General features: G+C 40.7%; 1 protein-coding gene across 1 annotated transcript in view; it reads right to left on the bottom strand.

Annotated features, from left to right (window-relative positions):
- Nucleotides 1-26,515, bottom strand: part of AFG2A (AFG2 AAA ATPase homolog A) — a 156,038-nt gene that overhangs the window by 129,445 nt on the left and 78 nt on the right. Inside the window, 11 exon segments of the mRNA XM_056490009.1 lie at nucleotides 1,858-2,067; nucleotides 6,147-6,301; nucleotides 17,593-17,848; nucleotides 18,946-19,069; nucleotides 19,747-19,803; nucleotides 20,426-20,555; nucleotides 22,528-23,148; nucleotides 23,982-24,040; nucleotides 25,156-25,313; nucleotides 25,895-26,019; nucleotides 26,375-26,515. Of these exon segments, the coding sequence (XP_056345984.1) occupies nucleotides 1,858-2,067; nucleotides 6,147-6,301; nucleotides 17,593-17,848; nucleotides 18,946-19,069; nucleotides 19,747-19,803; nucleotides 20,426-20,555; nucleotides 22,528-23,148; nucleotides 23,982-24,040; nucleotides 25,156-25,313; nucleotides 25,895-26,019; nucleotides 26,375-26,515 (2,036 nt within the window).

Raw genomic sequence — 26,515 nt, 5'->3', positions numbered from 1 at the left:
CCCCTCTCAAAAAATCCCCAACAAAACAAACCAAAACCCCACATATTCATCTACTTTGGATTTATTGCAGGAACACTTGCAGTGGAAATTAATTCATGCCTGTTGTGCTTGAAAAAGTGCTACAGATGATGTTTAACACATTTAGTACATGATGGATGTTGCCTTTTTCTGTCCTGGAAACAAATGTGAAGTTAGAGAAAGCAGGCTATGTTCCCTTCCTGGAGTCAACATGTCCAAGGCTGGACATGCTCCAGAGATGTGCTTCTTGAAACATCTGTACATTGAATATTTGACCAGTTCCAGGCCAGGGGAATTAAGCCAACAGGGAATCACAGGCAGTTTCCTAGAGCCAGACACTTCTGCTTGTCAACGATGGGGGATGTCACACATGCAGAACTGCACCATAGAAAAATGCTGCATTATTGTACAGCAGTATTTCCCATCATTGCACCTTCAGATACCTCCTGGTGAGCACAAGCTACTCTTCACTTACAGACAATCACCTGAGTAAGTAAAAATGTGAAAGGTGCTGTGATTGAGGGATACAAGACAGCAACAACATCCATTTTTAACTTTTTTATTTTTTTTTCCCCCAGATTGCTACCTTTTTTCCCCCACCCTCACGGGCACCAGTGCTTAGGGCAAGACAAAGAGGAATGTTTTCCTTTAAGCAGAGGCGAAGGAAAAGGTTACCTTGTTTACCAGTAACTCTGGAGCACAAAGAACTACTTTGTCTTTATGGAAGAGGCAGTAAAGGTAGAGTTTCTTAAGGGCTGAGGTTTCCAAGGCTGCCCTTGTTGATGTGACTGTGACCCAGAGGGCTGCCTGCAATCCCAGTGAGCCCAGGCAGTGAAGAGCCCCTGGCTCCAGGGTCAACACAACTGCCTCTGCTCCCAGAGAGCATCCACAGCTACAGTGTGCCTGAAAGGATGGGAGGAGGAGGAAGCTGTGCAGAAACTAACACAGAAGGCTTTGTGAGTAAAGACATGGTCAACAGAGAAGGGGACGTGATCTTACTGCTGAGGAGGAGGTACTTTCAAAACACTTAAACAAATGTTTTTTCTTGCACTTCATTAACATTCTGACACAGCTGCAAGACTACCCCATGTGGAATCACTCTGCTATCTTTTTTTTTCTTTCCTATGCAGTGAAGCTCAGTATTATTATTAAATAACTTCCATTCATGTGTTTTCCATACAACCCACAGTGATCAATTACACTGATTCATAGGCAACAAAATCCAAAATTTTTCTGTACTAAATGTTTCTTAACGCTGAGAGAATATCCCATTTATCCAAGAGTATTCAAGATATAACTGATTTTGCAAGCTTTCTGAAAACTGATGAAGTAGAACTACTTCCCCAGAAAAAGAGGGCAAATAGGACAAGAAAAATCTGTAATGAAACAAAGTGATATAAGAAAGTGACATTCCTGAGGAATGAAAAGGAATGCAAGAGATTAAATGATAATAATTCCATGCATGAAAGTAATTATTACAGTAAGAGAAGTTATTATCCACTATCCAGAGTCACTTTTCAATTAAATCACTTTAATTGCAGTATAAATATTTTTGCCACCTTTAGAAAGACTTTAAACAATGCAAATATTTAATTTATTTATTCACTCCACAGCTCACCTGTCTATCCAACATCCGTGCTGTGATAAAACAGATAAAATAAATAACAATTCTTTTAACAGCATACAAGAAAACACAAACTTACTTGATATTTACAAGGTGTTTGCTGGAGCATATACAGGAATCAGAAACACTAAGAGCCACTAGATGTTAACATTGGAGATTGGTAAACCATCAGTTGTTATGCAGGAGTTAAGAAAATCTGAGTCTGAATTGCCTACCTTCACTGCCAAGAAGTTGAGGCCACTTTCATGAGCCAAAGCTTTTGCTATCATAGTTTTTGAGCACCCAGGAGGTCCGTAAAGCAGGACACCTTTGGGAGGCTGGATCCCCATTCGGACGAAGGACTCTGGATGTTTGAGAGGCCATTCAACTGCCTGCTTCAACTTCAGCTTGACATCTTCTAGTCCTCCTATGTCTGACCAAGACACCTGCAGAACAGAGCATTTTTGCTGAATTCAGACCACGGAGCAGAACTATTAAAAAATTAAACAAATCAAAAATGCTCTGTAGAATGTGTACTGCTTCTTTAATTAATTTGTTTTTAATGAGTCACTTCTTCAAATTCTTTAATAAACAAGAAGCAAAAGACAGGCTTGTCAGGAATACATAAAGGCATGTGATACGTTCTACCCAAAAAAGCAGGCAGATCCAAAACCTGCCACACCTTTTCCTACATGGTTCTCAACAAGTCTGAGACTTTTCTCCACATCTTCCCAGCCTGCTCTTCCTCTGGTCACCATTCACTTCAAGTATTAAACATGTCAAGGCACATCTAAATCAAATAATCTTCCACCTTAAAACACTCTTCCAAAAATTTGCTCAACATAAATCATCCTTCAGCTCTGGAAAGTGAGTGACATGTGGAAAGCAAGCAGAGTGTTGCTGAGAGGTAAGGTATTGCCTTTCCCCCGAGCTGAAATCTGGTGTCACCCTTGCTTTGTCCTTACTTTTCCTGATGCCAGGACAAGGAATGGAAACTACAAGTAGACAGTCCCTGAAAGAGGTAATTCAGTCTGCTATTGAAGTAGATGAAAATGGGCATTTGGATGCGGCGCATGCACTTTTGTTGAAGACCAAGCGAACTTCAAATCAAATAAAATTTCTCTTAGATTGCCAGACTTTTACATAGAAGAAAATTACAAAGAGAGCAAACAGCAAGCACAACAAAAGTTTGTGCTTCTCAGTCAGATATGAAATAGTGGTTTAAATTTAATTTAAAAATATGTATTACCTACCCCTACAATACTTTATTCTATGTAGGAGTTTTGTAAACTGCACAGAACTAAACCCTGACACTTAGTCAACTTCTTCTGAGAAGACAACATAAGCTTGTTCTTCTTTTTTCAATATCAGTCCTTGCTCATACCTGGCAAACCTGGACTAGTCATTCCAATCATCATGTCTTTCTATCTAGACAAATATTTCAACAAACATGAACAAGACCATCTTGAAATTAATTAGGCCATCATGAATTCCCTGTGAGTTTCAGTAACAGAAGGCAAGATCTATTAGCAGTACTTCACATGCACATAAAAAAACAGGGAGAAAACACTTAAATTATATTTTTACCCTCTTAAATATTCAGTCACTTACCCTCTGCAACTATTCAGTCTACTGAATATCAGTTAGGCATCATTCAAGTGAATTTTCAGACCCACTACATGTCATTTAACACCAGCAAAAGTGACAGAATTATACAGAAAAGGTGAAGTAAGGCCACCTTACATGAAGGCTGTTTCCAGCAATCTGAAGACTTATTCTGACTTCACTTACATTTTAAATTCCGACAGTACAAGGCGTAGAATTGGTGCAATAGTAGAATTAAAAGAAAAATAGCTAATAAACCATTGCCTTCGTAGTATGGTGAAATCTAAACAGAACAAATTTGTCCTCATTTCAAAAGGAGAGAGAAAAGTGTGTGTGGGGTGGGGTGGGGAGAAAGGAACAATCCACCAGAAGGTTACACTGCTCTCACCAGCACAGGAACTCAAAGGAGAGGTCTTGCAACACCAGCAATGAGGTGTGATGTTCTGTCACTGTGGAAATGGCTTTAAAGATTAGCCTTAGGGCTGGGCTCACACATACAAAACCAGCTCTCTGCTACAGCATGTAGACACCAACATTTCATTACTGCTGCAATCTTTAGCTGTCCCCAGGTCAACAGAGCTCAGAGTGCAATGCAGAGCAGCAGCTCCCCAGAGGTTATTAAGCACCAGTAATAAAGAAATAAAGCAGACAGGCAAAAGATGTCTTATCCAGAACCTGTTACCTGCAGAGACACAAATCTGAAAGTTGAATTGCAGTAAATGGAGTGAAAGAGGAAAGCAAAACGCACAGCACTCTCTGAAAAAAAAATTTCAGAAAGACCCATAGGAGAGGGAGGAACAGCAACTGCAGTGCAACTCTCCAAAGAGCTGCAGTATTAACTTGCTGATTTATAATGTGCATCCCCCCTCTCTCCTAAATCCCTGTTGCAGAAAAAGCAGCATTCTAAAAAGGTTGTAACACACAGCAGAGTTCAAGAAAGGTTCTGTAAAAATGGAAGGCAAGATGCCACACAGAACTAGGCAGCAAGGATTTTACGTTTGCCTTGGTCACAGCCAACACAACTCAGGCACAAGATAAAGGAATTGTGGCTTTATTCAGAAGTTACTTTGAACTCTTGTCATTTGATTGGCACGTGGCTACTGAAAAGCAATGAAATATGAAAGAGCTCCACCAACCGAAAAATGAAGCTAAAACTAAAAAAACCTCATGTATGTCAATGGTTTTACTTGTAAGTAACTACATAGGCCAAAAGTCCCATCCACAACAAGGAGGATGCCAAGTGAGTACTGTATCTGCAATATCTACCTAAAAAGCTGATATTATTAATGTAGCTCAAATTCTTGTCTTCTCTTTTGGAAAAAATCTCACACCTTAAAATTTATTTAGTGTTTGAAGTTATTTTCAGCAAGGATTTTTTAGATTACAGCATTCACAGAATATTTTGAGATGGAATCGACCCTAAAGATCATCTAGTTCCACAGTCTCACCCTTTGGGAGGGCACAAAATCTGTTGCACCAAGTACTTTAGATTCTACTTTAAACTCACTCCAGGTAGCAAACAGATGGCTTGAAATTTAGCCTACATCTTTAGAGAATATGCATTACTTGGTGGAAATGCAGGTCCTGTCAGCACAAAAACGATCTCCACCATGTTGCTAATACAGAAATTCATTCCAGTAGTACTCCAATAACTCAGTGAGTGTTTAACAAATAAAATCAAGTGACAACCAAGGAAACTACTAGCAGGATGGTTTAGTGGAAAGAGACTGAGGAGTAGGTTGACCAGGACTGAGAACAGATTTCCTGCAGTACCTCAAGACCTTGGTTCTAACTGCCTGTGTTGTGCCTTTGGGCAGCATTCCACTTGGTTCCAAAGAGGCTGGAGTGCCTGAGAGGCACAGCACAGGGATAACAACCTGAGCCCACGAGCCAGTAGCACAGTGAGCAAGGCAAGAATCAGTAACTCTGGCTCCCAGCAGAACCACTTAGCCTTGAGGATATTGGTACCATTTCCAGGAAAAGCTGTTTGGGGCCAGCCCAGCAATTCCACCCTGCACAGCATGGACTCTTAGCAAGCCAAGTGTGACATTCGAGCTGGCTGTGTGCAGCATCCGGTTCATGGATTTTATTTCCCATTCCAATAAGTTTGGGAATAAGGGTCTACAGTTATGCAATCTAATTCCCAAATGACTCATTTTCATGCAATGAAACATAAATGTTTTCTTCTAGGGCTTGGGGAGCTGCTGAGAAACACCAGCACAACTGCTCACAGAATCAGGATTTAGTCAGATTAAATACAAAATTATTTTGCGCCATCTTCTTAACACAGATCAGAGCTGCCTTAAACCAGATCAGTTCCCCAGCCCAATTCTTGTTTGGTCTGCTACTGAACCATTATAATATGTAATTAAGAGGGCAGTGAGCAGGGTAAAGATGAACCTGGCACCACCAAACCAACTGCTCATATAATGACAGTCATCTGACAGGTGACCACTTGGCACTGATAATCTGCTTTCACTTAAAACCATATAAGGCCACTGAAGACATTCAGGCCACGTTTACACAAAATCAGAGCAATCAAACTCTTTACAGCTTGTTTCAACACGATTTGTTACAAATGCTAACAGCTGGTTTCTGCTTTATTTTGTGTCTGCTTCCCAAAAGACTCCAGCTTTCATGGCTGTTCTGGATCTTCCTTGAACATGCATCTGAAGATTTTTACCCCGTTAATCCACTCAGCATAAAAAACTACAGATCAGGGGATATAATCCTGCACTCCAAACTCTTCCTAAAGCATTAGGAACCATTCTGTAAATGGTTCAAAATTATAAATAAATGAACATGCAGACAGAAAGATGATGTACAACATTAACCAGTAAATTAAGACTTCCACTCTGTAAAATTTCTCTCTTTACCTGGCCCTGACAATGTTGCCACAGCATTGCACAGAATAACTTACTTTTGGCACATCAATCGCCACCTCCCTCATGGCGCTGGGCCTGACATCGTTCATCCCCTGCAGGAAGTCATTGAAAGCAATCATCACTGACCCAGCCACCGCGGTGTCCCACAGGCCGGGCCTCTTCCCCAGCACTCTCCGCAGTGCATACAGACCTAGTGGAACAAAACAAAAAAAAAAAAAATGGAAATAGGTAGTCTTTCTCCTGGTTCTCACCAGAGCAGAGTGTAGCACACACAAAAATACTGCAACACTGGAAAGGAAATGATGTTCAAAAGAGAGTGTCTCAATGCTGGGCCTGAACTACGTCAAAGAACACGCATTCACTTCTGATGAGAGAGCACAAAAAAGAGGATTTAACAAGTACAGGCAGAATATAAGATGTATCTGTTCCAAAAGAGAGAATGAAGCAGCCTTGTTCCTGTTTTCCCAGAGATGAAGCTTACAGGGCAAACCTGGATGTTCAGATCTGAAACATTTCTAAACCACAGAGGAAAAGGGACAATGAACATTCAAGGACACATTAAATCAGCTCACAAGAAATCTGCAGTCTCACCCACTTCCCTATTATCAGGAGAGTATCTTCAAAACTTTTTTAAGAAACCTGATGAGATTGCTTTGGAACCCTATTTTTCCATGTAGTAAGATGCCAGACTTCTGCATTTTTCTTGATATAGAACAAACATTCCCTGTGACACTCAACAGTTCTTTGTTCCCCTTCAGCACTTTTCAAATGCAGGCAGAGCTCTTGCCCACTCTTTTGTTTGGACAAATCACTCACATGAAGTATCTATAAATCTTGGTACTAATTCCTAGTTTCTTCCTATAAATCTATCCCTCAAAAGCCACACAAGTCCCACCTACTCACACATCAATACTCCTCAGACAGGACCAAGCAGTACCGTTGGCAGCTCGCAGGCATTCCCAAGAGAGCAACTGCAGCCCCCACTGTCTAAGATGCTCAAAAGCAGGATGGTTTTCCCACTGTATAATTATCCCTTTTAAGGCCTAATATAATTTAGAGTTTTATTGCTTCTGCTTCCAACCTTGTCCTGTGACTGAAAAAGTTACACTTTTTTTTGTGTGATGAGTATAATTTTATATACTGGTATACACACATCCAGATACACAGTATCTGTTGCCATGTGTTCCAAAACAAAGGAGGCAGCTCATACCACACCAGCTCACCTTGCATGACCATAAAAAGACAAACATTTGTTAAGTCTCTTCTATATTTAACCAAACAAAACATCAATTAGTGCTACATGAAAAGACAATAAAAGGGATAAGCCGTTTCTGAAAATAGACGTGGTTTTAACTTTCAGCAGATTGTTGCCTTTTTTTTTTTCTGCAGAGCCACTGGTAGATGCAGACATGCAAAGTTTCTGACAATGACAGGAATTCTGCATTTCCTACAATATATACAATGTGTGAAGAGATATAATGTGTCCCCTGTGAAGCAGTACAGCTGGTGTCTCTCCATAAAGTGCCAATTACGGCAGAGTCGGAGCACCTGCATCCAATACCCAGGCTCTTAATACAATAACAGAAAGGAAAAAAATTTGTAATTCAGGTTTCCCCTTGCACAGAACATCCAAAACTAATAAGATATATAAATAAAAACATTCCATGAGGCCAAGGAGAAAAATGAAAATCTGGTCACCAGAGGACAAGTATAAAATGTAACTGACTCATTTTAACAACTCAGGCAAATTTCATGCTATTCCTCACCCACTTCTTCCTTCCTTTGAAGAAAGTTCATTTTAAGCAAAAAAAAAACAAACAAAAACTTAAGTGAGACAACATAGATTCACCCTCCCAGATTTAAAATTTATATCTAAACAAATAACAAACTTGACACATTATTCCAGTGTCATTGCAGCTAAGACTTTGAGGGGTAGGAGTGGGCATTGAGGTCTAGTCTTATATTTTCTTTTAGGGCAGTCAATTCACATGGGAATATCAGTTTTAAAAAATGCAAGTAAATTACCACATGAAATTAAGGCATAGAGAAAGCAAGTAAATGATAAAGATATCCACTTATTTCTATACCTATCTGCTCCACCAAGCACCAGTGTAGCACTCATTTGATGCATTTTAAATGTCATGGGTTTTTTTTTTCCATGGCATAAGTAAGTCTTAAAACCAAGTCCATTTATTTTAAAAATTGAGAGAGAACAGCAAATTAAAATGCCCAAGGAGACCAGTGCTCTTAAGGTTTGTTAGTGCCAGTGCTACGAGGAGTATAAGTGAAATTTCAGTCCTCAGCAGTGGGTTTGAAAGGCAACAGCCTTGATCCAGAACAGGAATAAAGAGGTCACAGCTTTCCAAACAAAGCCGGAATTCATTTCAGCATGTGCACGCACACGCCACTGCACAAGTCAGCATTTAATTGAAACAATGTTTTACATTAAAACAATAATAAAAAACAGATTGAAAAAGAAAGCATGATTCTTCCTGTTTCCTCCTGTTATCATAATCATTCTTTCCTGCACTTCAGATTGACCTCTAACAAGAGGGGTGGGGGGGGAGCCTCAGTAACAGGAGAAGGATACAGCCAGTGGCTTGCCAGAGGCAGGAAAACACATCCCTGTCTTGAGACGCTGAAAGATGGATTTAATGTAAGGAAATGCAGGGTAGGATGCAAACCCTGCTGCCAGAAGCAGTGCAGAGGCAAAGGAAGTGGAACCCTACAGCAAAGCCACATTCACCACTACACAAATTATAATGCAGATACAAACAGGAACACCTCAGAAAACATCAGGCACCTCCTGAGTGTCTTCCACATGGGAATGTTTTGGGTTGAGCAGAATGTCACTGCTGTGGACTGACTCTAAGCACAGCATTTATTTCAGCTCTGCTTGCTGCTTTTCAGATGTTACTCCATTCTTCAGGGTTAAGGAGTATCAATAAGCCTTTTAGCAGTGCCTGGGGATGCTCAGAAGTGGGCGAGTGGGTTTTCCAGTCCTGCATTAGGGGAGGAAGGACTGAAGTGCAGTCATCCTGCTGAAGGGTCAGTGGGACTTCACACAGACATGGGATACCAACTTTGAGTAAAAGGATAGTGAACAACACTGATCCTCAGTGAATTAGCAATGGAAAATCGTGGTTTAAACAAAAAAAAAAAAAAAAAAAAAAAAAAAAAAAAAAAAAAAAAAAAGAAGGGCAGCATAAGGCATGCATGATTACAAACAATGGAAAATAAACAGTTTGTTCCAGCCCAGCAACTGTGTGCTCTACCTCACCAACTCATCCTGTCTGTCTGGAACAGAGGAAACCAAGTGGACAGAGGGGAAAAACGCAGCAGAACGCCCTGTCCTGGTACAGATGATCCTTCTTTGGTACCAGGCTATGCACAAGGTCGATAGCATTGTTTGCCTGTAAGATTTTCTTGCTCATAGCTTGGCTAAGTTTTGGCACATTAGGTCATAATAACAAATATCTGAGCCTATAAATAGACCCTACGACACTGCTATATTTGTCAGAGTCTGTGTATAATAACACACCACTGTAAATAATAGGAAGCAGCTACTCAGAATGACCAACATATATGCTTTAGGTTTCCAAAACAGAATATATACACAACACTTGAGGAAATAAACTGAGCCCAACAAAATGGTTAATCATGGATCTTTTACTGCCCATCAGCTGTTCCTTTTGCAAATCCATCCTGTCTGGACTTACTCTACCAGAATCTCAATACTAGAATTTGTTAGTAGCTTCAAAGAAATTGCTATCTTCTTGTAAGATTGTTTACAAAAGGAAATGTTTCTTCTTTCTCTGCTAATCTAGCATTTCCCTCCCAAATTCTTCCTCTACTTCCAGACGTTTACATACTACACTTCAAAATTTAGCAGGTTTATGTGTAGAAAAAGCATTTCATATAACTTAAAGTCAGTTTAAAATGTATTTAAAACTTTTTTGAAAAAATATTAACCTGTATATAAAACGGTATTTAGGAAAAAAAAGTCAGGAAGCAGAAACCTTGACTTTTTGCTCTCAAAACCATATTCTGCAATCTGTCTTTAGCTGCCAGAGCTATATGGGAAAAATCCCCAAAGAACTTTCATGCACTTTTTGCACAGGAAAGATAATGCCCTTAAATCCCTTGTAACCATAACATTGCAAATTCACTGGGCACTAACCTACTGCAGGGATTATATCCACAATTTATAGTCCTTCCTGAAGAGCCCCAGCATTTGCTGGAACATGTCTGTGGAGCTGCCTGAAAGCTGCTGAGAGGTGTGACAGGGGAGGGCAAGGAAGGAAGGAAGGAAGGAGGAACTGCATTTTCAGAACTTCTTTCGTAGAGGAAATGGTTTATTCACAGATCAGGTACACGCACACGTCATTTATCCCAACACTGTGACAACAGAGGGAAATAAGGAATACCAGACTGCCTGTTCCTAGCCTGCTCCCAGACATAAATGTACCTAAGGGTGGTCACACGTGTGTGAGGAGAAAAATAGACTGCCAGGCTACCAGAACAGCAAGGACAAAATGACAAGAAGCAACAGCTAATGGCTAACTGCCCAGGCTAATTGTAATTGGGAATGTTGGCAAGGGATACAGCTAAAAATTAAAGTTAGGAGACTTATGAAAACTTTGCCTGAAAATGCTCAAGCTCTGTCCCCCAATAGTAGCTGATCATTCTACATACCAATGCCTACTGCTGACCCCACTGCCACACATGAATAATATCATTTCTTCCATACCACTCAAGCTGCAGAAGTAAGAACACGGTGACTTATGTGTTAAGAAGGTTAATTTAAAAGATTAGTTACAGTTATTGATCAACTCTTCCAAAAAATAATCCCTATTTCCTGCTTATATAAATATCAGCAGGCAAAATGGGATGTGCTTTAAACAGATTATTAAGTACTCAACTCACAACTGTGTGCATGAAGTCAGCAATCCCATCATCCAATTAGCTGCAAGTTTTAGATAAACACACACTTAAAACTAGTTATGATGAAAACCTAAAGTTCACATGCCCTGACTGCAGTGAGTGCAATGTTCCTTGTGTAAAACCAAAAATCAAGTACCATTACAAAACAAACATAAAAATGGGCAAAGATTTTCTTTAAGAAAAAAGTAATTCCAAAAACCACAGTGTGCACCTTGCTTCAGAGAGGCAGCAGCCACTTCTGCAGAAAAGACATTGTTCTGAGCTTCTGCTCAAAGAAACAACCCCAAAACACATTACAGAGGCCAAAAAAGTCACACTGCATTGCCGTGTGTGTGCAAGCACAGGCCTGTTTGCTCCTAACCTGCTGGGCCAATTACTTTGGTTTAGAAACACCCTCTGCTTCAGGGACCCAACTTAAACACCCACAGAACACAGAACTTAACACTCATGGACACTGAAGATTGGATCTTCTTGCTCTCCTTACACTACAAATTAGAGTGATGGAATACAGTGCCAGAAAACTCAGTTGTCCCAGTCCAGAAATTAATTTGTAGCTTTACATTTGTATCACATCTGTGCTTTTCAGTGCATTTCAAAATCCAGTATTTTGCTCTTTCTGCAAAAATTTCATAACACTTTTTTTGCATTGACCATCTGACTAGATATGTTATTAATATTCCCCGAACTCCCACATTTTCTACATGACCTTTTCACAAAAAGGCAAGCAGCCTTTCCCACCTCATTTGGAGTGTCACATGGGAACCAGCACTCAGTCAGACAATGCAATAGCAGATTGTTTGCAACAGCATAGCTTCAATATTTGTCCCTGCTACTAATAAATAAATAACAACACAGACGTGGCATTTTCAGTCACTTTCCATAAGGGATAAAATAATTATAGCATGTCAAGCAGTGCTTCCCCTTTCAAATCTGTAACTGCAGTCAGTTAATTTGAAAGCAAACCAAAAACCACCCTGCAAAACAAACAATCCTTGGTCATCAACTGTCTCTGTCAAAACCTGCATTTTCAACAGCCTCTCAAGCCCACATTCCTACATTTAGCAGTGCAATCCAAGAAAAATATCTGCATTTGTAGCACACCCCCAGCAGAACCTGGGTCCAGACAGTGCTGGGAAAGTTTCAACATCTTTATGGCTTAAAGAAAGGAAGGATATTCTTGATGCCCTAACACTGGGCTGTTTCATCAGGGCTGTGCCTGAGCTGAAAGGAAGAGCTCGATTGGAGATAGGAGGCTGGGAAGGCAGGGGTTGAAGGCAGCGTTTGTCTGGTTGAAAGAGCAGTCAGGGGCTGCTCCTCGGGGTGCACAGAGCCTCACTGTTAATCACATTAGCCCACACGGCTCATGTTTCCTGCAGGTGGCCAGGCTACCACAACTGCAGGAGCTGTGGGGGGAAAAAACCACACAGGTCTAACAAAGAGACATTCCTGGGCTCCAGGGAAATTCACTTCCCCATCAATTACAGGGAAAACAGAAAAATCCTAAGAGACAGTCCTTCAGTTGATTATTGTTTTTTAATTCTTACTTTTAATGCAAGTGGATTGCAGAAACTCTTTCTTGGGGTGTAGAAGATACAGCAGGAAGTTTCTCAGCTCCAACAAAAAGCCAAGTACAGTATGCTCCTAAATAAATTACACCTTTACAAATCTAATATCTACATAAAATCAATATGCAGAACTATATGGATTAAACAGCATAAAGCCTTTCCATCCTGTATTATTCACCAGAATTCAGGGATAATTAAATGAACAAATGAATGGCACAGACAAGATCTCCAAACAACAGGACTCAAAATTATGAGCACAAGACAACAGACCATTACCACGTGCCTATCAAAGTGGTTTCACAGATTCAGCAGAGTAATGCTGATTCATACTGGTCAAAGACACATCTCAATCTCTTACTTCTCTAAGCCAGTAAACCATTCTAAACCTAAAGGCTAAGCAGGGTGATACCTTTTTCAGGCCATTAAAAAACTTCTGATTGGTGGCAAAACAAAGCCACCAGTGCCTCTTTCACAGAAGTCTCAAAGTCTCAGTGGTTACAGCATCCTTACTGGAAGCAAATCAATGTTCTTGCCAGAGTGACCACTATTTAAACAAAGCCATTTGTTCTTCCTCTCCTCAAGATGCTATCTTATCACAGCCCAAGTGTTTTATATCAGCACACTGAAATGATGTGTAATGAACGAGGATGTTCAAGATAAATTCTGAGAGTCACAAAGCAAATACTTCCTTTCTCTGTAAACAATATGACTGAACCCACTCCTTGAAGAAATCAAGCTATATTTATATTCACCCTCTTGAAATGCTACAGGCAGCCATAGAAGGATAAGTTTATAATAAATTGCTATATTTGGAAACCTTTGTTGCTAAGCATCTTCTAACATTCAGTACAGTTTATACCATTCATGTCCCTGCTACATAATTAACATTTCATATGTTTTGGTTTTTTTTTAAAAAGAAGTACAGTGCTTATCTTTGCCAATAAATTAAAACCATTATAATTTTTTAGGGAATTATAAAAGACCACATGGCAAAAAGGAGAAGCAACAAGATCTCAAGGGCATACAAATACTGACATTATATGCAAGGATATGGCAGTCTATCTTCTATACACTCCTCTGCTTGAGATAAAACAATTCAGAAATCAGCTGTTCACACTAAAAACCAGCCTACTAAATAATTTAGGATACAGTAGACCTCTCCCAACCTGAAGAATGATACTTTCTCAGCTACACACATAAATAAGCCCTTTTTTTGTCAAGAATTCTCTGTGTGTAAATCCCTTGGATAGTACCCAAGTCCTCAGGAGTGTACCACTGCAAGCTGATGTCCACAGGATGTGGCCCAGTACCCAGCATGGAATGTGCAGGTTTGTCACATTTGGCTGTTAACTTCTGTGGAAATCACAAGTACCTTGCTAGGCATTAGAGAATCACAGCAAATTTTAATTTTTCTAGTGGAGTCACTACAGATATTGTAACCTTGGACATGTAAATACCCCATAAAAATAACAGTTTTGCGATTTCATTTTTGTGAGAGGCTAGAACTGTATCTTCAGTAGAGGAAAAGGAGAAAAATCTACTAATATTTTAAAAATTCAGGAGCTAAAATAAAAACACTCTTATCTGATTATTATAAGCATCTCCATATAAAGGTGTCATGAGTTTTGGTCACAATACTCTGTCTGGGAAAGTACAAATCACACTTTTGGACAGATTCTGCAAAAGTTTCTGGTCCACTTTTCCTCTCCCTGCCCATCCCAGCATAGACCACACCACAACCATAGACACAGGGGCCTAGAAACATTCAACACAAAATGGACATTACAGGCCCCCAACACTTCTTCAAAATTCCCATGAAAATGCAGAATTGCTGAACAGAACATGAAACTTGCCTGTCTGACCCCAGCAGTACCACTAAGCAAATCTTGCACTGGAGAACAAACAACTTCTGCCAAATAAACAGTTGGAATATGTTTAATTCTACAATGGTTATTTACTTTCCATGAACAAATGGTCTTCAGAATTATATAGAAGGCAAACATCAAAGCTTTTATAATGAAGTATCTTAGGAAACCTGACTAGAGATGCAAAAGCCCTACAAATACCACATTTACCATGTTACTAATTACTACACCCTTGGTTTATACAAGCAGTATATACACAATACATGTGTTAAAAAAACAGAGTTGAAGTAGAAAGATAAGGAAAGATGAGCCCTCTGGAAAATGATCTAAACTTTGTATTAAGAATATAAACATATTTAGCTTGCAAACTTGCAGTCTTTCCAGCCACAAATCCAAGGATATAAATGGGGTATGCAGAACTCGAGAGTCTCACACAGACCACAACAGAGAAACAATCAGCAAGCAACAGTAATCATGTGCCAAAACTGAACGTGTATTCCTGAGTTCTGAAACCCTTTTTCTAAGGTAGTTTCCACATTTCACCTGTACTTACACATCAAGTCTGAATTTGGCACAAATAACATTTCCGAAAGAATTCTTAACTCAGATGTTGTCTCAATACCAAGCATCCAGAAATGTGCATTAGTCACCTTAACTATATGTTTATATCATGTTTTATGCTGTAATATATATATATATGAAATGTTATGTTCAATTCTAATACCTACATCACCAAAAAAGATATTGACAAACTGGAGGCAGTTCAGAGAAAATCAACACAATTTCTCGGAAGGCAGGAAGGGCTTATTTATGAGGAAAGATTAAAAGAGCTAAATATTTATAGTTTGGCTCAGTAATGAATGAGGAGGTAGGGGACATGAGAACAGCCTAGAGATATCTGAAGGGTGTAAACACTAAGAAGGGAGAGCAAACGTGTTACACAAGGATGTAAATAGAAATAATGGGATAAAACTAAACAAGGAGAGCTTAGGCTGCATATCAGAGAGCATTCCTGGACAGCAAGCTAGCTTGGCCCACAGCAGAGTTTCTGAAGTGAAGCAACAGGAGCCCATGCATCTTGGAACAACACAAAAAAAAAAAAAACCTAGACAAAACACTGGAAAATTTGCCCTATGAAGGAATCTTGCTCTGCTGAGGAGAAACAGTAGATTACAAAAGTCTTTGCTAAGTTTAACTCCAGTGAAAGCAGCATTATTTTACAAGGTGTTGAAAATGTAATATAAAAAAACAAGATAAAGAGCTTAATTGAAAAAAAACAAACAAAAAAAGAAGGCTCCAACTAAGAACGTTCCTTAGTCATGAGCAACTTAAGTTCAGTTTATGTAACAGCTCGACTGACTCATGCTTCTGTAACTTCTTGAAGAGGAAAGCTTCACGTGGGCTGCAAGGAGTTAAGGGTGCTGGACTGTATTTTCCCCAGCAGAGGTCACACCACGCGAACAAACCACAGGGAAATCTGACAGCATGGATTCAAACTTGAAGGAAGAGCAGTAGGAAGGAGACATCCTTCTCTCCTCATTCCCACCAATGGCTTTGGATGCAAAGCTCCTGTCCTGCAGTCACAGGTAGATGCCTGAAGATTTTTATCTGTGTAATGTTCAACCTGCACAACATCCCAGATTTATTTTCTAGGAGGTACTCATGAAGTTGGTAAATATCATCTATTTGCAGCTGGATTATGAATCCATCTGCACATGCATAAGTAAAAGCCTTGGCTGGGTCATGTTTGGAATTGAAACCACAACACTTTTCACTGCGAACTTGAGATTACATTAGTTAAGTGTTTACTATTTGAGTACTGAGACACAGGCAGACTGACAGGCTTCCAAAAACGCAGGGGAAGGAAAACAAAAAGGGAGTTTATCTTTCTTTTTAACAAATATATACAAGCAGGAAAAATAATGATGTTTTCTAATTTAAAACAGAGCTTAAAACACAACTGAAGCCAAGAGGAGAGCACTAGAAAATGAATAATCTCGTATTTTTTTCTTCTTGGTCCATAAAAACTCCACAAATTCCATCTGAGAGCTACCCCTTAAAAATTCTGGAAGCTGGCAAGCAAAGACCTTGCTGTTCCAGGTGCCATCACCCCTAATAAAACATCTGTCATCTTCACAGTCAGTTCCGATGTAAGAATTATCCGTGCTCTGTGCCACTGCCAGAGGAAGCTGTCCCAGTGCCAAAGGAAATAAAAGTAACCAGCACATGCAGCAAACTTATTTGTGAACTACAAGGGAGCAAACACGTGTAAGCAGAGCTGGACAGTCTATTTTGACTCAGCTGTTTTCAAGGGCTGCTCATGGGCAGATTTAAGCTCCACCACTCAAACTGTGCAGACGCACTCTAGCAAAACCTAGGAACTGATAGAGAGTACTTGCAATAATTCATCCAATGAAAACAGAGGTGAACTCATGCTGAAGCATTCCCTGGAACATACTGAACCCTGGCTGCATAATGCATGGATAATTCTCCAGGGCTGTGCCTGTTTCCAAGGCCAAGGGCCATGTTCCAGCCCCAGGCTCAGGGTGTTCTGTGCAGCTCTCTCAGCTCCACCACACAACATGAGCCATGTGCACACAGCACCCTGGCCTCTGCCAGGAGCTCCTCATCTGCAGGAAAATGGAATACAGGCATGAAATATGGAAGAGAGACACAGGAAACACCACTGAGGCCCACAGCCTCCACATCCTGGGAACAAGGACCTGCAGGACAAACTGCGCAGCAAGAGTGAATTCAGATTTTTGTGTGCAAGGAGTTGCTAGAAAGTAGAAAAACTCTTAGGGATGTTAGTCAACTCCCAAAACCATACGTTTACTGAGAGAGAGCAAGCTATCTAAGATCCTAGAAATGGTATGGGGCATTCCCCAGGGTTATTGATCTTAACGCTGCATTTTAAAAGTTATTACTATTCCAAGAATTTTTCCCATCTGCCTAGGAAGAGACACAGTTGGCTGTGTTTTCTTTGGCAGAAGAATTAATAAAACTTGAGTGTTCCAAAAGCTATTAGTACAGACCGTGGATTTTTTTTCATTAATAAAGAAACTAACAGTAAAGCAATGCCCTAAATAAGATAAACAAAGCCTTACCTGCTTCCTTGCACAAGGCTGCCAAGTCTGCACCCACGTAACCATGTGCGCTATCAGCCAGATGTGCCAACTGCTCCGCTGTGAGTGAATGGGGAACCTTCCTGAGAAGCTTCTGGAGGATGTCCAGACGGTCCTGGGCGTTGGGAATTCCAATTTCTATCTCCTTATCGAAACGCCCTGGCCTGCGCAGTGCTGCATCCAGGGCATGAGGGCGATTGGTGGCCCCAAGGACCAACAGCTGCCCTTCACTGCCTTCCTGAAGGCATCAAACACCAAACAGTACTTTGAAAATACAATTAAATGTCAAACAGATAATACAAGAGGCACTCCCACTTTAACCCCCAAGAATCTGCATTCCTCAATCAGGAAAGCATGAACCAAAGAGAGAAGAAGCACTTAAGCTAAAATGCAACATTGGCACAAGAACAAAATGGTATCAGCAGACCTTGAATAAACAAGATTGGGAAACAAATCAGCTCAGGTATCAAACCCAGCAAAGACAGGAGGTTATAAAGCTTCCTGTAGGTCCAGCAGGAAAACCAAGGTCAAAAATCCTAACCAATTTCCTCAAGCTCTGCTTCTTCACTTTTGGAGTGAGGCAAGAGCAGTTAGAAGGTCTTTTGTAATGTCATTCTCTTTTTGTGACTAAAGCACTCTATCCAGAAAGAATATCCATCAGCCTTTGCCACCAGAAAATATGTTCTGCCTATGAACAATTCCAGACTGGGCAACTCAAACTGCCATGCAGGAATATGAGAAATTTGCAAATTACATAAACATAAGAAATTTATTTTCAGGCTCTGGACAGAGGTCTTTCATCTTTCCTGCTAATAATCATAAAATAATAGACGAGAAATTGCCAAACTTTATGGACTCAATCCATAATTTACTCAAGTCAATTAAATTTACTGTTTCTTTATTAGGCTTTTGTTTATGCCCTACATACTGCTCTGGCAACCTTGAAATAGCTGCTGTTGCTTTTAATCATGCAGCCTACATATTACCAGAAGCATTCTGATTACTTTGATCCCAGAACAATTAAAAATACCTGGTTTAGTTCAATGATGGGCTATCACTGAATATTCAAATTGATCTCCAAAACTACAAAAGGGGGAGATGGCAAAGGAAAGGGAGTGAATGGAAGAAACCTTTAAATTAACAGTTTCCAGGAAACATTAATCTTCTACATCCTCTGCTTAGAATCCAAAAAAGCATTAAATTATTCTACAAAGTCTCACCTAAGTCTTCTTTCCCCACAAATGATACATCTCAAATTGGCTCCACTGAAGATGCAATATTATTTTGTTCAGCGAGTCCCGAGGTACACTAATTGTCCCATTAGATTCAACTTACTGAGCCAATGCCATCCATTAGTGTCAGCAGTGAAGCAACAACTCTCTTTTCCACTTCATTCTGAGCCCCTTCTCTCTTTGGACAGAGTGCATCCAACTCATCTATAAATATAATTGAGGGGCGACTGAGGAGAAAAAAATAAAGGAAAAAAATGTTAAGGTGCTCGGGAAGATTTAAAACATTAAGGCAGAGGAAAGCTGTTCATGGAGATTATCCAGCTCCTACAAAAACTAACAGACTTGTCCTTCAGGTAACTGGAAGTTTCAATCTTGTATACAGTGTTACTTAGAGAGAAAACTAAAATGAATAATATACAAGACAATTAATACCATCTTTCCCTAAAGTACCATGAAGACCAGTCACATGGAAGTCTAAAGCCTGCCTTAGCCAGGTCTAACGAATTTGGGCAAGATGCCACCCTACTCCAGAGGAATGCTACATTCAGTACCAACACCAACTCATTTAGAACTGGCCTCCAAGATAAAAATCTGGATCCTGGTGAAGCTCTGGCTCGTCCTTCCATCTGCACACATATGTACTAACGACACAGGTCAAGCAATTTGGCACCATCCCTAACACCTCCTTAAAAAGGGCAGTGTCCAAAAGGATTTAAGAGGCATCCTAAAATTTCACTGCTTTCCTCCTAGCTAAGCTCTACACAAACAAATTTACTTCCTGTTAAAAAGCACTGGATGAAAAAAAAAAAAAAATTACAATTCAAAGATTCTTGCAAATATTTCTCTTTTAAGAATATTAAGGCTGGAGCCAATACTGCGAATAAAATTCTCCAAAGGAACGTACCGGAGAGAAGCCTCAGCGAATATCTGACGTAACCTCGACTCAGACTCCCCATAAAACCTGTGAGAATTAAAAAATATTTTCATAAAAAAGTTGGGGTTTTTGTTTTTTCCAGGCAACGTGGAAAATTAGTGCTTGTAAGTTACAAAAATCCGTAGCACATACTTGCAAAATCCTGAAGTCTAGGCAATCTACAATAATCTTTATTTCCACAAGGACCAGAAATTAAGATTAAATGAGGCACAGGCAAAGTTAGAATCATTAGAGGTAAAGGGAACTGTTTCTATCCTGTGTAAGAAACCATTTTATTTACATTTTTGAAGAACAACAAAAATATTGCTTCTCTGGAGACATCAACCTGTGCAGTGTCACCTTAATTAAAAATACACTTTTACAAGTTCCTCTTCTTGTTGCAAGAACTAACCCACAGGCAACTGCAGATGCAGCTTTAATCCCCTCTTTAATTCAGTCCACGCCTTACACAAATTTCCTGGTGAAGTCCAAAAAACCTCTTTTAATACAAGAAACATAAGCCCTGCTTGAGAGAACCCTTTCCCACTTTGACTCTTTTGAGTAGATAACCCCGAGCAAATACTACACCTCTCTACAATGGACAGGTGCCAGGGTATATTTTGGGCTACTATATTTACAGAATGAATGGAAATAAAGTGGGTGGACTTACTTGCTTATGATTTCAGGGCCATTAATGACAGTAACGTGAGCGCCAACCTCGTTTGCGATGGCCTTGGCAATCATGGTCTTCCCAGTTCCTGGAGGGCCATAGAGCAGCACTCCTCGAGGAGGAGGGATCCCTTGGGACAAGCACATGCAGGCAAACAGAGAAAAGAAAAGAAGTTACTGGTAATAAATACCAGGCCCAACCTGCACTTGCATATTCACTGTCCCTGTCACTACCAATACTACCTTGACTTCAGCAATAATTCCTGTAACAGACACGTCATTATGATGAGTTAGGCTTACAGGGAAAAGATCACTCTTAAATGGGACATTCATCCACATTTTTTATTTTTAATGTCCAAAGACTTTCTTTAAAATCACCTATTTAGGTCATTATATTTTTCAGTAGTTCATTATAATCTTCACTGTGTTTTCTCAAAAAAATTACTCAACTGAGTACCTAACATCCATTAATACACTTTAAGTTATTAATGATTCTTAGTGTCATTATAACAAATTTCCCATATCAGAAAGCCACTTCTTTTCTACACTCCAAAAAGTTCTAGACATACTGTAAGGTTTGATTTAATAATGTCTACAAGATGATGAAAAACACACATTAAAAGGATGAATCTGCCTAATTTACTTAATGGCACATGTTGTTAAGAGCCAAAGAGACAGAAACATTCCGGCACAGAACATAAGGGACTTTGGAAGAACAAGGTACTGCTGTGTGCAAATGAAGCTGGACAGGAAACACAGGTAAACTGCATGAAACACAACTGTGATCCCAAGTAAAGAGCCCACCAAAGAAAGTTTCAGACCAGCAAAGTCAAATTAAATGGGCATGAAAGGCAAAACCAGAAGTTGAAAAACTAGAAAGCAAAAAGCAGAGACAAATGTTTGACAAAGGTCTGACCACAGCACAAAAGACACCGGTGAAACACAACCAAAGAAACATCAGGTGGGACTGGGAATCAAACAGGGAATGATGCCTCAAGGACAGGCCACAAGCCCGAATCTTAGAAACTAATACACTGGAAAAGAGAAAAAATTATCTGCCCTGACAAAAGATAAAAATAAAAGCATCTCTACAGACAGGCTCCAGACTAGTACACCAGTCCATTAAAGCATGTGCTGCTCCCTCCTGTGGCGTTTCTGGCACTGGCAACACATGGAGCTGTGGAACCACAGGCTCACCTCAGCTCCAGCCTTGCTGCCCATGAGCAGACAACGACAAGCGCTTGGATGGGGACTAAAGGTTTGTAACTGCCGAGAAAACACCATCATCCATCAGGTGATTAGTAGAGAAACTGCTCAAGCTTTAAGGATTAGGCATGAAGAACACTCATGCTGAAGCAAACTCTGCTGCCACAAAACTACGTGGTGATGCTGGGGTTGGACCACTCGTGGATGGAGATGCCAGGAAACAGGCACCTGTGTGCTATGGAAACTGTCCCCACTGTAATCACCTCCCCTCTGAAGTGTGCATGAGGGAAGAGGTCACAGAGAGAAACAAAGCAATGCAAACCTCAGCAAGGTACACAGCCAATTGTGATAAATACACAGCACAGAGTCACAAAAATCCTGCAAGTTTTTATATGTATTAGCTGTAACTTTATGTGTGGCAGCAGTAATCATATTTGGTTTTCCACCCTGTAATTCCACACTGAGTACTTTGAGTAAACAGCCTCAAAAGATCTCCTTAAAATTTTCCAGGAACACACAGGGATAAAAAGAGCAGAATTCATCTGAGTTTTTCTCCATTTAAAATATATTATTAACTGACAAAAAACCAATGACAAAAATCTTATGACAACACGAACAACTGCACCTTTCAAGTGTCCAAGTACAGAAGTCTTTCCTATTTATTATAAATTCTGCTCATGCATGCCTGAATTTTGGTACAGACACATATTTCTTCTCTGCTCAACTGTTTTTCATACAGACTAACCAGAACATCTTCACAGTATTCATACAGTGCAACTATAAAGCAGTTTGACATTGCTTGGACACACAAGTTTATCAGATAAGCTATATAAAAAAAAAAAGAAGCCACATTAAAGAAGGAAGCTAATGAAGAAAGCCAACTCTCAGGCATCCTACCATAACTCCTGAATAGTTCAGGTTGCTTCAAGGGCAGTTCAACAGCTTCTCTAATAGTTCTGAGCTGGCTGCTCAAACCTCCTATCATGTCATAGGTGATGCAGGACTCACACTCGCCATCCTCTGCTACAGTGGTCCTTGGTTCAATAAAATTGATTTTAGTTCTTGAAGAAATGAAGTAAAAACAATCTGTATTGCTCATTGCACCGATTTTGCCAGTTTGTGGGAGTCCCTCAGTGCTGCCTTCCCCAGCCAGCTCCAGATCCTGGCTGAGGTCTGCCCCATCTCCCCTGCTGCAGGTTTTGTCTCCGTGCCTGGAGTCTGGAGTGCTGGGTGTGACTGGTGAGCCTGGATCCACGGCTTTGCTCGGGGTGCTCATGGAGGCAACCTCTGGACTGTCACCAATGTCCATCCTGCCCATCTGTAAGGACAAGTCTAAGGCACTGCTCTCCAGATCTGACCTCTCAAGGTCTGGCTCACAGGAATCACCAGGAATGGTGCTGCCGCCCTGAGCAATCAGCTCTGCACCGTCAGTCCCCTTCACTTTCATCACCACAACGTTGCAAAGTTTACCATAGTAAGTGAAAGCCAAGAGGTTTCCTGGCAGGACTATTTTCCCATCTATGAGAATATTGAAGAAAAAAAAAAGACAAGGATTATGCTATTTCAATCTACTTTGGCAGCAACACTCAGACATTCTTCCATCAGAATACTTCTTCCTCAGAAAGTGCTATAAATTAACATAACAAAAGGTAATTATTAGTGCTTAAAGGTAACATTCAGGTTACAAATCAGGTTCTTTGAAGGATCCTTTTGTGCATAAGCAGACTTTACTGGATAAACATTTGTCAATATCACATTTAATCTCCCATACTTAAAATCATCATTAATTTGAGCTTTTTAATTTCACACAAAGGGAGGATTTTGGAATTAGTATTGTAAAAAGTAAAAAATTTTGTACTCACTGCTTTGAATAATTTACCTTTCTTTTTTGCCTTACTTATGTAAACCTACCACCCAATGAAGAGCAACTTTACTTATTTACCACCAACACAAGAAAAAGGGATTCAGAGACTGGGATTTCAAGTTAATATTGATCCTTTAACTTATTATCAATGTGCAGCAGTGCACTCTTTTCCTCACAATGTAAGTAAACTCTGAAGTGCACCATGGTATCAGCCTGAAGGCTGTCAGTGGGTGCTGAACACCCCCAATTTGAGCCAGCAACACAAGTAATGAAAAGGAGAAATGGAACCACAATTAATTAAAATTAGATTATTTGCAGCATGACATCATTAGTTACCCCAAGACACATCCCTGAACAAAGTGCAAAAAAAGTAACATCTCATATTTTGCCATAAGCCCTTGATTAAGGACATAAAAGGAAACTGTTTGCTCTCGTAACCAGAACTACAAAAATTGGAAAATCAAAAGAGAAGCAGCAAAACTCATACCAAGGTTTCTCAGCAGACAGACAAACATTTCCTCAGCATTAATGGTGGCATCTTTGTCCCTGTGGGAGGAAGGGAAAAAGAAACTGGTTTTCCAAGCACTTAAAAACAAAACCACAGTTCACACCACTGCACAGTCTTCATATGATATTGATTTAACCCTGAAGATATTAGACACATAGTAACACAAGAAGTATACCTATTTAATCTGGAGCTAGTTTTGCCAAACAAAAGGCTTTAATTAAAAAAAATTCCAAATTGTTATAATTTCTTAGGATCACAAATAGCCAATGCAGGCACCTCACCTGTCCAGGTACTGAACTGAGAAGAATTTAAATCAGGCAGGTCTCTTTCAGCCTTGCAAACACACCTACACAACTTTTATTGACTAAAACAGTGCCTTGAGCACTTGCACATCAGCTATCAAAACACTCCAAGTTTTCCCACAAAGCATTTTCTGGTTGTTCAGTTAACTGAGTCAGAGCTAAGACTGGCTCCATGCATTTTGCAGATGGAAGCCCACAACGCCTGTAAGCATTCACACCTGCACGCCGAAAAGCAGCGGCGCCAAAGGCATTTACTTAAAGCAAGCTGCTACAACCCAAAGTGCGAACAACAGGGGGAGCCCTAAGCCTGCAAATGAAAGCTTTTTCTCGATTTTTTTTTAACGATCAAGAAAGCAACTTGATGGAAACCAGGTGTATTAAGTTAATCTAGTTAATGTTGTTGGGGTCTGGAGTTGGGGATTGATTCTTTCAAGTGGAGGAAAAGCTAAATTATGCATGCAAGCATTACTCACAGGTGTTTAATTTGCAGAGAATGAACTACACCTGTAAAGCATTTAGTAACCTAGGAAGTACTTGAACAATGGGACTTCAATTAATTCTTTTAGTAAGTTACATTCTTGCTTTGCACATAAAACTATGGTTCTCTGGACATCAGGAGGAATTTCTTCAAGGAAAAAAAATTCTGCAACTGACTGCCTGGGAACCCTGATGTTAATTTAAGTGCTAGGAAACTTTCAAAAGTAACTATAAAGTAACTTTATTCAGGAAATAACTATAATCAGACTCTGCAACAATCCAAATGCCAACTCTGTGAAATGATAAAGAGAATGACAAATTTTGAAGGGAAGTGGTTGAATAAAAACCTCAATAAGTTATAACAAATTCCATACCTCAACTTGACATCGACCTCCTCTGCCTGGATGACTGCACCAGTTACAGGCTGCACAGTGATGGCATCACCTGGATTTACTTTCAGACTCTTCTGTGTGGTTTCACCCAGTCCAATTTTCCCCCCTGGGAAGCCTGTGGTGGGCCAAGCAGTACAGACCTAGAAGGAATTTTCAAAGCAAACACCTGTCAGTTGAGGTCTTGCCCCACTCATTTCCAGTCAAGGTAAGCAATGTTTTAATATGAAGGACTAGGTTAAAATCTGGTTTCACTGAGGAAGAAACAAGGGACACTGAGCTCTTAAGACTCGATCTAAGGCACTTTCAAAATCGAAGGATTATATTTTGCCTATGAATGTGATAAAAAATTCCACTAGCACTCTCTACAGATTCTGCAGATGACTCAAAAGCATACGCGGTGCTGATTAGAAAATGCTATGCATCAGTGAAAAAAAGATAAACAAATACACTTTATTTACAAGAAAAGCAGAGGTGTGTGCTTATGCAAGATATAATATATAACCCATTTGTTCACACATGACATAAATCTATAGAAAAAAAAAAATCAGCTGCATGGATTTTTGCCAACACAGAGAATACAAATGAAACTACAGTGTAGATGACATGGAAGAGCACATTCACCATCTTTCTCAATGCATGATCCATGCTGGCTCCATGGAATACAACAGGAACAGGCTAACAGCACGGGAAAGGCACTTAAAGGGCCAAGAAAGGGTCTCACCTCCTGCCGCCCATCAGCGGAGGTGAGCAGGGCTGGCCTCCCTATGCAGAGACCCGCAGATTTCATGCTGCTCAGCGACAGCTGCGCCAGTGCTCTGCGCAGCATCTTCGGCACTTTGTCATCTCCTAAGTTTTCGGGAGGAAAAAAAACAATATTTTTTCCCCCTTCCCGTCAGCAAACCCGGCATTTCCCGCGCTCCCTGGGAAGCACAACCTCGCCGCGCTGAGGGGAGCGCGGACCGCCCGTGAGGCGCTGCCGCTTCCACCGCGCCCCCGCCACCGCCGGCACCCGTCCCCGGGAATAAGAGTAGGTTTCATGGGCGCCTGGTCTGAGGGATCTCTCCGGTGCCGCTTTCCTGAGGCGCAGGGAGCACGGTTGGGCAGGGACTCAGATTCAAAGGAGGCGCCCAGAGCGCGCCGGGCTGAGGCAGCGGGGCTGGGGCAGCCGGGGCCGCCCGCTCCCGCCTCCCGCACCCCGTACCTGCCTCCACGGCGTCGGCGACACGCAGCGCCAGCGGCCCGCCCGCGGCAGCTCGCAGGGGAGCATCCCGCGGGGAGCCGCCGCCCGTGGCCGGGCGCCCTTTGCTCTTCCTTCTGGAAGAGGAGGCAGACATGCTGTCCG

Source organism: Oenanthe melanoleuca, chromosome 4 (genome assembly GCF_029582105.1).
Source record: "Oenanthe melanoleuca isolate GR-GAL-2019-014 chromosome 4, OMel1.0, whole genome shotgun sequence".
Taxonomy (NCBI): Eukaryota; Metazoa; Chordata; class Aves; order Passeriformes; family Muscicapidae; genus Oenanthe; species Oenanthe melanoleuca.
The sequence above is the reverse complement of the archived record's forward strand: the minus strand, read 5'-3'. Positions and strand labels throughout refer to the sequence as shown.